At 34.2% G+C, this 12,608-nt stretch overlaps 1 protein-coding gene across 2 annotated transcripts; it reads right to left on the bottom strand.

The window, feature by feature from the left end:
* Positions 1 to 282: 282 nt before the first annotated feature.
* On the bottom strand, positions 283 to 3,900 carry LOC143630095 (uncharacterized). 2 transcript variants are annotated; one of them, XM_077099190.1, is made up of 6 exons: positions 3,549 to 3,900; positions 1,841 to 1,919; positions 1,499 to 1,659; positions 1,276 to 1,336; positions 1,129 to 1,190; positions 283 to 774 (listed from the first exon to the last, which is right to left on the bottom strand). In XM_077099190.1, the coding sequence occupies exons 1-5, from the start codon at positions 3,678 to 3,680 to the stop codon at positions 1,174 to 1,176; spliced, it is 450 nt and encodes a 149-aa protein (XP_076955305.1). In that variant the 5' UTR covers positions 3,681 to 3,900; the 3' UTR covers positions 283 to 774; positions 1,129 to 1,173. The 2 variants fall into 2 exon arrangements, with proteins under 2 accessions (XP_076955305.1, XP_076955304.1); XM_077099189.1 differs by having other exon boundaries at positions 1,276 to 1,339; positions 3,549 to 3,869.
* Positions 3,901 to 12,608: the final 8,708 nt, after the last annotated feature.

The raw sequence follows: 12,608 nt of genomic DNA on the forward strand, positions 1-12,608 counted from the left end.
AGATCACCATCAAGGAGAAAACTCACCGGTCACCACTATACAAAGAAAAACCCTTGAGTCAAGTTTTGAACCTAAGATCATAGTCCTTAACCATCACCCTATGATATTGTACCATAAGCCCAACTGCAAGAAGCTCTCATACTAAAAGACATTTAGTTTTGCGATATTCTACGTGTTTCTTGGATAGTTGGATGACCATCAAAGTATCAAACAAGTGCTTTAAATGGTTTATGTGTTAAGTTAATTTAAAATTGTACGTCAACATAAAACCGTATGTGATAATTGAGTATAAAAGATTTGACATTTGAAAGCAAATATTGATAATACTTAACAACCTTGAAAACATCAAGCTAGTGATTTACACACAACATCAAGTTTCAAGTCCGACATACTCCATCAAAGGAGCAATTATTATATGCCAAAAGAACTACATGCATGTCAAGCGTATGTGTATACATAAACATAAACATAAACATACACATGCGCATACACGGATACACATATATAAGCAATTTTAATAAAAACTAAACATTTAGTAACAACCGTAACAACTGTAAATTGACAACTCATTTCAGATGCACAGACATGTAATGTATTTTTAGATGCATTCACGTCTGTTTTTCAAATGTATGCGCATCTGAAATGAGCCACCAAGAACAACGCACTACGGTCCTTAATAAATATTTAGTTCATATATAGTACCGATCATATATGTATATATAGACACGCTACACCTTAACCTATGGACCTATCCTTTTAATTCTTCACTATAACCTGCAAATAACAAGATTAGACCAAATAACTTATTAGTCATGAACAATAAAAAAAAAAGGTTCCACATCTTAATAAAATCTTTATTCTAATATCAACTTTGCTTCGTTTATGAAACATGAGTTCGTGCCCAAACACCATGCCATTTGTGTCAATCATAACCGTCTCAAAGATATTGAGACGAGCAGTATTAGTGACTGTTTAACCGTCTTATGACGATTATGACCAACACAAATAGTCTAGTACGTGAAATGTGTCTGAAGGCTGAAGATGACGAATGTATACTTATAAATTAACTAAATAAACGAAAGAAATAGTTAAGGTGCGTGTATGACAACCATTGGAAACAAAACTTACCTAATAAAGCCGATTTCATTTCGACATATAGGTAGTAGTGTGGTCCTAGTAATAGAGTGATCCTAAAATCAGGATAAGAATAATTAATGTAAGTTACTGAAAACCTTCAACTTTTTGTTATCATGTATTGTAACATATTGATCATACCCTGCCACCAGTTTCCTCGTGAAGCACGCCCATCATCTTCTCCATCTTTGGTGTACTGCTGCTGCTGAAATCGCATACAGTTTTTTAGTGTTTGTGACTGATGAAAACTACAACTCTTTCTGGTGGAAATTACCAATTTGTCCATATTTGGCACTTCCTAGGGTTTTCTGTGTTGCAATGCAAGGGTATTTTAGACTTTTAACTTATAGAAGGTGTGACTTACTGTTGAGTGTGCAGGGGTGGTAATACGAGGATTCGTGTAAACATCTTGGCCACCATAGTATATTGATGAGCTCAGATGACACGGTTGTGATGTTTCCTGCTGATAAAACCGGCTCGTGTCCGTCTTAAGATTACGACTCTTGTGTTCATTATTTACAGAATCTGGATGGACAATAATACAAAATGGGAGATCAATTAGGAATCTGTATTTTAAGATTAATAATATGGTTATTCTGTAATACTAGTTAATTGAATTTAAGTGTTAGCGGTTAACCCAACTCAACTAGATAAAAGAATTATAATAATTCTGGTACAAGCTCAAAAATGAAAACTGAAGTCTTACGTATGGTTGAACATCGTTCGGTTGCGGAATCACAGCTCTTATCGGTCTCTACAGAGCGAATATAATCCCGTGTATGTACCTGTACATAAACAAACGAACACATATATACACATTTTAATGCATGACATAAATAAGTAAAAGATTATGAGAACGAAATTGTAAATAAACTTTTTTACAGTGAATACGTATAAATATACTGATAATAATTTAGGTTTATTACAAATTATAAGTCCACAAAATAATAATTATATTAAGGTTACCGGTTTTGACTTTTAACTTTTAGTTATGACAATAGGTTGATATTGGTAACAATCAAGTCAAAGTTCTTAGACATGTCAAAAACCACCGCAATATTTATGGCCAGAGATAATTCTCCTTGAATAAGACATTATACTGGTCCACTGGTTGAAATGACTTAAAAATTGGGATAAGGTTATAAATAAATTAAAAGTTTAATATATAAGTATTATATAAACGAAAGATGAAAGTACTTTAGTTTTTCATATTTGTAATGTTAATTTATATTTGAAGAGTGAACACACACCCTTCAAAAATTCATTTAGAGTATCTTTTACGGGGCTAACGCCCCTAGCCATGTTGAGCGTTAACGCATAGGAGCACCATGTCTCGAGATTTAAAAAGGGTGTCATCAAAGGGGGCGCCGGCCCACTAATGGGTATTACTTTGGGTGGGTGGGGTCTTCTTCTCTTTACCAATCACATGCAAATGCATGCACTTTTATTTAATTTTTTCTTTTATTAAAATTATTATTTAAAAAACAACATAATAGTTAAATGGTGAGTTTGTTGTTAGTTAAAGTTCATTGTCTAAATGACAATGACATTGCATGGAGTTAAGCACTTTTTAGTTAAAGCACAACGTATGGTCAAAGCCGTCTCGGAGAATCATTAAAAATTTTTGGACCAATGGCGAGTATAGTCAAAGCCGTCTCGGAGAGTTTTAAGTAAAAGAGTATTTTGTTGAATTTAAAAAATTAAAATTTTAAATGGTCTTGCTTGGTTATGATTTGGGTTATTCAAAAGAACTTTGTTTATAAAAACATGATTAAATGAGTTAAGCAATTAGATTCAAACATTAATATAATTATTTTTATAGTTTTTTCTTTTAATTTTCAAGTCTAGCGGAATGTCAGGCCACTGTCAGTCGACCACCCTCCCTCTTTAAAAGCCGGTATTATGGATATTCTTGTTTTCATTTTGTAGGACTTGAACTTGCACTAATTTAAAGAGGGTATAATTAACATCACGCGCACCGCTAGACCAAGAGACCGTCACCATTTGTAATATTAATAAACTATAAAATCTTAATAAACAAATATAAAGAAATAAGATTTTGGAATGAGTAAAAATATTAAATATTAAATTGTTCCGGTTCGGTTTTGAAAACGCTGAAAACAAGACAAATCAGCAACCGATAGCCCAGAGCTTAATTTTCCGGGTCATCAATTAAATGTTTTTCACTTATAACACCATCAAAACATTCGATCACCAAAGCTTATTTCTCGATAAAAAATTCAAGTTCATCATTAATCTGTTACAAGTACTTATTCTGATCCAGATAGTATCTATACGTTCTTATTTCTCAATCAAAACTCACATGCATCGGCTATTTCTGCAACCGGACGCTATACAAATCAGAAACACAAATACCGAAAACCCGTAATCTCTTTTACGGCTAAAACACATACCTTTGAAGGAGGAGGGAAAATGGAATTGAAAAGACCAGAAGAAGATGAAGCTGATGGATCCTTTGATCCAAATAGTTCATTTGTGAATGAAGATGAAGTCGAATAACTTGTTGCTTGCTTTTTGTGTTCCATGGGTTATGAAATAGCAAAGAAAGAAAGAAGATGGAGAACTCGTGAAAGGGGGGCGGGGAACTGCAACCGTTGGCCTATGCTCATTATTTATAAGCCTAGTCTTGTACAAGTTTTGAGGCTAAACATACAACTTGTACTTTAATGATTTTTCGTATCTGATTATGAAACCGTGTCTCATACCTCCAGGCCCTGACCAATACTTGTCGGGTATGCGATTTGCTATTTTTCCTTTCCTTTTTTTAACGACAATCTTTTACATCTGAAAATCTAACTAATCTTGTATTTGTAAAGATTTTAAGGGGCTAATATCATGCCACTACACGATTGCTAATTAATTAACTGTTGGATATTAGGTATACCCCGTTATATATTAAAAGTTACACGTCGGGATTCCGAACTATATTTCAATTGTTTTGTGTTTCATATAATTTTATTAACCATGAAATTTGAAATATAAAGCTAAAAGTTACCTGATAGTAGATTGCTTTGTCAACCCAAGAACACAGGAAATAAAAGTGAAGGGAATGTTATTGGTATGATCTAGGTAAGTTGGTATGTATCTTTTGCTAATAGGGTCTAGTATTAACTAATACCATACAATTGAAAACTTTAAAAATTAATTCATCATATATTCAGTTTTATACCCAATAAAACAAATTAATACATAAGTTTGTACTATTTAACTTGTAACAATTATCACTATTTAATTAATTAATAAAACAGTGTTTATTAAAGAAAAATTGGATTTTAATAATCCCAACTTTATGCAATTGGCCGATAATAATCCTAACTTTGAATATAGTTGTCACTGGTCCCAACTTTCACACTATTTGTTTTCATTGTACATTTGTTAAAAAAACTTAACGGCGTTAAGTTTTTTTCAAATTTCAAACTGATATTTTAGGGCTTTTGATCGGAATGAGTATATGAGTCGATTGATGTAAAACTTACCTCAAAACAGTGGTCCAAACGAGTAACGGATGCTTCAGTTCCGGTGTTTAAACTATTAATTAACAAAAATCAAGTTGTATGAAGCGTTGTTTCGAGTTAAGTTTTACATCAATCGATTCGTGTTCTCATTCCGATCAAAAGCCCTAAAACATCAATTTAAAACTTGAAAAAAAACTTAACGTCGTTAAATTTTTTTAACGGTGGTCCAATGAAAATAAATAGCATGAAAGTTGGGACCAGTGACGGCTATTTTCAAAGTTGGGATTATTATCAGCCAACTGTTTAAAGTTGAGATTATTAAAATCCAATTTTCCTTTATTAAAGGTCAGATGCAATATATAAACTTTTTGCAATATATAAACTTTTTGCAATATATAGTTTACCCTATTTGTTCTCTTCATATAGTATACTTTTGTTAAATATAAATTTATATTATTTATTTATAGTTATGTTTATGCACCTCTAGATTCCGTGCCTTTAAATATTCATTTGAATAATTTCCAAGCTGCTTAAACATTTAAAAGGTACTTTTAAATAGGCTTTTGTATTTCATTTTTTTTAATTCATGATAAAATAATGCAATTGAGTTAGGCTTTATGCAAATGTTATCAGTTTGAACCTTGAGCCTACTCGAATTTTTATCACACTGTGTATTACGCCAGAGAGTTCTACTCTTGTAGCGGAACGACTATCAAGTTTCAGTTGGCGGTATGGTTTCTCGGGAAAATGCTCAAGTCAAACTCTGAAGCCAGCGTGAGCCTGATTAAGACAATATAATATGACCAGAGTGTGGCATCGGCCCCGGGGCTCTCCAAACTTAAAGAGTGTGGTAACTTAAATACAAGAAAGTCGTCGTTCTAAAAAATATACACCGATCACTGTATAAAATATATCATGAACATTAGTAAAAATCTGTACAATAAATAATTGTAAATGTCACACTCACATTTTATGTGACTCGTAGCTACCTCAGCTCACACCGGCCATACACATCGATCACAAATAAATAAATAATGCCATTACAATAATTTTGTCTATGAAAGACCAATAAAATCCGTTTATTGGGTACACCTGTTGGTAAAAGGCTAGTGATGTCTACGATTGTGGACATAACTAGTGACCTGGCCCTCAATCAATTCTAGAGAAAACCCATCACCCGAAAGCTCACTGAGATAAAATGCTTGCCTCGCACGCAACATTTTTGTTATGAACGTCTCCCGAACTAGCTTAATATATAGTTGTAAATCATTTCTTTTATATTAAACTATTTATTAACAAGATTTAAGTATTTATCTTTCTTTTATCATATCTTGTTCCAACAAAGGTATGATGTGCGTCGCACTTAATATCATAGCATGCTAAATCCTTACTCTTATCATATGCAAGACATATCTTTATCCCAATTATCCCATCATATCTTTACTTCATTCTTGCTAAATTTCTATCACATGACCTCACTATGATATATGTGACTCCACTTATATGCTACACGTACACATGACTCGATCTAGTATGTATCTTTGTATATACCGTGAATTATGAAATTCAAGGTGCATTTATGCATGGCAATTATAATGAAACCTTTTTTATTAACTCGTTATGTAATTCTATTGTTGTTAAATGTTTTTTAATGTGTTTCCATGCCTAGTAAATACTTCTTAGTCGATAACTTTGATGTTTTAAATTTGGTTGGCATAAATCTCATTTTTGTGCCTTTATTATAATGGCCGTATGACACAAGGATCAATATACCACTAGTTTAATATGTTTATTTCTTTTTTAATAGAAATTGAATTAAAAACACTCTTCCTAATTAAAAATCCTAAACGCTAACGTAACTTTTAGAGTTTACATGTCCAAAAACGATATCGCTTGATTTATTTATCATAATTAGGTTCATTCTAAAACTTAACATGTATCACTATATTATTACACTACTTCGAGATATGTCTCGTCCATAAGTCAGGTAAAGAAAACGTAATTTAATATTTAATTTAGTGATGAGATATCCATCTCTATAATATAGATCAAGAACACCATATATTGTTTGTTGTATAAAAAAAATAAGCTTTATTTGTTCAAATCATACCCGATTCTCTCTAAAACACTGGGTTCTGTTTGTTCAATCAACATAGAACGTCGTTTCAGATGGGTTATGTCCTATTAAAGACCATCAATTAAGTCCCAAATGAATTTTAGTTTATGTACTAAGATCATAAACTAAAATAAAAGTCACGAAACAATTTGTTACAACTGTCGGTTCGAGTTAAGGACAAAGTTCTATTGGTTGTCAAATCCCGTAAAAAAACATGTTCAATTCACTTGTCAAAAAATCATGTTCTATATTTTGTCTTGTAGGCGCCAAACCCCATCAACCCCTAACTCATGCCCATGAGACCTAACTCATGCCCATAAGAGGGGCCACATACATGCCCATATGAGACGCCTAGCAGTAGATTTAACATTTCACTTAGTTTATAAAACATTCACAATAGAACTTCATATTTTAACCCTTTCTCCGATGCACACAACCCTAAAAACATTCAATTTGGGAGATTGAAACTCACTTGATCTCGCTTAGTCGCACGTGCAGAGTTGTCTTAACTGGAATAAACGTCTCATGTCTGCATAGAAGTGTTAACACACGAAGACTCATCACAAAAGGATAGTATCACTAACAGTGTTGCTAGACAGTGTAGCCAACAATGACGCGAGAACTTTTGCAAACATATAGTGTCGCCAAGACTGTCGCAAGAACTTGTCGTCGAGACTGTCAACGAACTTTCGTTAGTTCTTAAAAAGTGTATCCAAATAACATGGAGAATCTAGAATGTCTCCAAATGTCATGTAGAAACTAAAAGTTTCTCTGGATGAATACAGAAGTGTAGTCAGATAAACACCATCTACAAACAATCACGTTTTCAGCTCAAAATCCAAACTTTTTATGTCTAAGTCATTTGTTTAACAAGCAAAATACTAGATCCATGACCAAACCCAAAAACACACGTAAAAAATGTGTTTTGAATGAAAACCCTTATTTAAAAAAAAAACCAAAAACAAAAAAACCCTAAACTTTAAGGATCAAAACAAAAGGTTTTGGATCGATACTCACCTTGATCTCGCCACATACCAATGCTGTAAAGATAATTTCTCATTTGAATTCCAAGCTTGGGTCCCAGAATGGATGATGATTTCTTCACTTTCTCAATTTACCTTTTTTCTCTACATTCTATTTTTAAGAAAAAGATTAAATGAAGAAATGTAGTGAGATAATGATTATTTATAATTAGGATTTCATGTTAAGGGTAAAGTTAAAATACTAAAGGAGATAAAAATGATACGTATAAGAAGGATTTGTGGTCATACAAAAAAAACCTACCCTCATAAAAAAATTCAAAAAAATAATTAAAAAAAAATAACTCAAAATACAAATAAAAAACAAAAAAAATTAAAAAACCAAATAGTTTCCCCCGTCATTCCCGTTTAAAAAAAACCGACGAAAATACACAATGTCGGAATGAACAAACAACACAATGATAAATAAAAAAGGCACAATAGATCGCAAAATTTAACACAATACCGAACAAAGTATAACACAATATATTTAATGTTGAGTAATATAATACAATATCTAGAAAAAAAATACAATCAATCAATCATACCAAGTGAAGTCCCACCAACAGCAAAGCTATAAGTAGGGTCTGGGGAGGGTGTGATGTAGGCACACCGTACCTCTATCCAAAGGGATAGAGAGGTGGCTCCAGAGAGACCCTCAGCTCTAGAATACATATGTATGGAGCAATAAAAGGACATCAAAGTTCAACAGTAAAAAATAATAATATTATTAATAGTAATGCCAATAATATTAATAATAATAATAATAATATATATGGAAAGAAAATTTTATTTTTGTGTGCGACCAGAATAAGGTAAATAGACGCCCTAAAGTATTCATTTCTCCCAAAAAATCCTTAACTTTAATTCTACTTCTCCAAGAATTCCTACTTCAACCATGTCCTCTGAGAGGTTTATCAGATCATGTCTAATCCTCTCATCCCAAGTCAATTTAGGTCGTCCTCTACCTCTCCTCCCCTCTATAGTAATGTATTCTACGGATCTAACAGGATTCGTCGTCTGTCTTCTCTTCACATGCCCAAACCATCTCAATCTCCACTCTCTTATCTTGTCTGATATGTTCGCTACACCTAATCTCTCTCGAAACACAACGTTTCTTATTTGGTCTAGCCTTGTGTGCCCACACATCCAGCGTAGCATTCTCACTTCTGCTACCTCCATCTTCCGCACATGTGCCTTCTTGATGACCCGGCAATCTGTTCCATATAACATTGCAGGTCTAACTGCGTCCCTATAAAATTTTCCCTTTAGTTTGGTTTGGAAACTCTTGTCGCACAATATACCTGTGGCTGCTTTCCATATACACCATCCTACTTGAACTCGATGGGTCACATCACTGTCTAATTCCCCATTGCTCTGAAAAAATGATCCTAGATACTTGAAATTCGTTACCTGCGGAACCACCTGCCCTTCAATGGTGATCTGTGCGTCTTCATTGTCATTTACCCCACCAAAATCACAGTGTAGATACTCCATCTTAGAGCGACTAATTCTTAAAACATTTGTCTCTAAGGTTGTTCGCCACTCCTCTAGCCTCATGTTTAGATCTTGTTTTCTCTCAACAAGTAAGACAATATCGTCTGCGAACATCATGCACCACGGGAGTGCCCCCTGAATCGACTTTGACAACTCATCCAAGACTAGTGCAAAAAGGAACAGGCTCAACGCTGGCCCCTGGTGAAGACCTACCTCTACGGGGAAGAAATCAGTATCCCCCACGGGCGCACGGACACTTGTTGCACTCATGGTATACATATCCATAATTATCTCTATATATTTCCTCGGTATTCCTCTACCCTCTAAGCACTCCCAAAGCACCTGCCGTGGCACACTGCCGTAGGCCTTTTCTAGGTCAATAAAGACCATATGCAGATCACGCTTCTTCTCCCTATACTTTTCCATTAATCTTCTTATAAGGTGTATTGCCTCTGTGGTGGAGCGCCCGACATGAAGCCAAATTGGTTCACCGTAACCTGAGTTTCCTGTCTAAGTCTAACCTCGATCACTCTTTCCAATAGCTTCATAGTATGGCTTAGTAGTTTGATTCCTCGGTAGTTACCACAACATTGGGCGTCTCCTTTGTTCTTATAAATAGGGACTACAACGCTGCTACTCCACTGGTCTGGCATCTTACCATATTTGAGGATAATATTGAACGGAGTCGTTAACCACATGACTCCTTCTTCTCCTAGACACTTCCACACCTCAATGGGTATGTTGTATGAGCCAACCGCCTTAGCCCTTCCCATCCTCCTAAGTGAAGTATGCACCTCTTCTCGTGTGATACGTATGCAGTAGCAGTTATTCGGTTGTTGTCGTTGGAAGGTTGTGTTGTCATATTCTTCTTGATGAGCTCTCCCATTGTTAAAGAGATTGTAGAAGTAGGTTTGCCATCCTAGCTTGATATCATGTTCCTTGACCAGCACATGCCCAGTTGTATCCTTTATGAACTTCACAAGCCCTAGATCTTGCCTTCTACGCTCCCTGGCTTTGGAAATCTTAAACATATTATGTTTCCCCTCTTTTGTTTCTAAACTTTCATACATCCATTTATATGCCGCATTCTTTGCTTCCGCCACTTCCTTCTTCGCCTCTCTCTTGGCCGTTTTGTAGGTCTCCCTCAACTCCACTCGCTCCTCCTCATTCATGCACCTCATAAGCTCCCAAAAACATCCTTTTTTGTCCCTTATCTTGTCTTGTACGGCCTCATTCCACCACCAAGACTCCTTATGCCCACCTGCCTTTCCAGCTGTGACCCCTATAGTCTCCTTTGCTACTTGAATGATCTTTGTCGCCATAGCTTCCCATATATGAGTTGAGTCCTCATTTAGTCGAGCCTGTGTCTGCAATATGAGTTTATCCTTAAACGGTAGGAGATTTATGTCCTTCAAATTTCCCCATCGAATTCTAGGTGTAACTTTCTTCCCTCGAACAGTCAGCTTATTTCTAAAGCCTATATCTGTCACCAGTAGTCGATCTACTTGTCTCATAAAAAGATAGTCAAATTGCGTGTCGCGTCCGCCACTGCTAAAAGTGATCAAATGAGAATCTTTTTTTATTAAAATAAGAATTTATAATACCTAGGTCATTGGCCACCGCAAACTCTAGGATATCTGTACTGGTCTCATTCCTATCACCAAAACAAAAACCCCCATGTACGGCTTGAAAACCCTCGTTAACCTTACCAGTGTGTCCATTAAAATAACCTCCTATACATATGCTAATTCGGGTTAAAGAAAACTGAAATGGTTACGAGTTTGGTTCATGGATGTCCATTTAAATAAATGGGTTATAACAATATTTACAATTTAATCCCTGATGTTTAAAGATGGACACAAAGAAATTGAAACTATATGATTTGGGCTAAAAACAATAATTATATATTAATAAATGATAAACGCCAATTATATTTATTTAATAAAAATAACCCAAACATTGAACCGAGTCGGGTATTTAATAAACATATAAAGTCCGGAAAACCCGAATTGTTACATATATAACCAACACAACAACATGAAACCTACACACACACACACACACACACACACATATATATATATATAATAAAAAGTGGATTGTGTCTAAGAAGCGTAAGAAGTAATCTGGTGCGTTAGATATGTTGATCTGACGGTGAATATGGAAAGTATGCTTATTGTGCGGTGTGTTTTATTTTAGTTGCGGTGTGGTTATTGCGTGGTGTGTTTTATTAGATCTAATGGTGAAAACACATTTCCTACACTTCTTATGAAAAAAATCTACTTCTTATTATAACATTGCTACACGAATATATATATATATATATATGTATATATATATATATATGTATATATATATATATATATGTATGTATATATATATATATGTATATATATATATATATATGTATATATATATATAGGTATTGGATCATTTCAGAAGTTTTTTTACAGGGAGAAGTGCGAGAAGTGAATGTGTAACTCCATTAATCCCTAATTTCCTTCCATTTCTTATGTGTAGGTGCGTTGTGTATGTGCATATGTATGTTTGTAGGTATGTATGTTTGTATATTTGTACGTATGTTTGTATGTGTGTAGGTACATAGGTTTGAATGTGGCTCGGTACATTTATATGTTTGTAGGTAGGTTGAATGTGTAATTAAGACATAAATACAACCAACCTACATATATGTATGTAACATTATATGAAAGGGAGTGAAATTAAGGATTAATGGAGTTATACATTCACTTCTCGCACTTCTCGCTGTAATATCGCAAGATCCATCCCCTATATACACGGAAAATACATATATCCTACACATATGTATATTTAATATCAATAAAAAACATTATATCCTACACATATATCTCTTAGGGTTCTCCCCCATACCAGGGCCGGCCATAGTGTATGGTAGGGTAGGTGACGGGCCCGACACCATGCTAGGCCTGAATTTTATTTTTTTTTTTGTAAAAAAATTATATGTATTTTTTATGGGAAAAAATATGTATAATCAATATTTCAACACAATTTAACCACTAACTTGGTCTAGTGACAAAGGGGTATGACATCTAACAAAAAAGTTGTGGGTTCTAGTGTTATTTAAGACATTATTTAACTTATTTTTATTCAAAAGTTTTTTACACAACTCAAATTATTATCAAGTAAGCTCGTTTTTTAAAGTGTTTAAACCTCAAAAAAAGATTCCTTTTTCTGAAAAAAATTTTCGTCTTTGTCCCAAAGTTTTTTTTTGTCTTTTCGGAGCCGGCCCTGAATCTCACTAGCGCATGTTAAAAAAATCCTCTCATTTAACTCATTTTCATTCAACTAATAAGACAAAGGTAAAGTGGTTGTTTGGTTGATCAATTG

Source organism: Bidens hawaiensis, unplaced genomic scaffold (assembly GCF_021521415.1).
Source record: "Bidens hawaiensis isolate Kalapana, Puna unplaced genomic scaffold, B.hawaiensis_p1.1 tig00005567_1, whole genome shotgun sequence".
Lineage (NCBI taxonomy): Eukaryota > Viridiplantae > Streptophyta > Magnoliopsida > Asterales > Asteraceae > Bidens > Bidens hawaiensis.

Coding starts and splice junctions, on each gene's coding strand:
- LOC143630095 (XM_077099189.1), bottom strand. CDS start 3,680: ATGGAACACAAAAAGCAAGCAACAAGTTATTCGACTTCATCTTCATTC. Junction 1,920..3,548: donor TTTTCCCTCCTCCTTCAAAG/GTATGTGTTTTA, acceptor GTTTATGTACAG/GTACATACACGGGATTATAT. Junction 1,340..1,498: donor CCACCCCTGCACACTCAACA/GTAAGTCACACC, acceptor ATGCGATTTCAG/CAGCAGCAGTACACCAAAGA.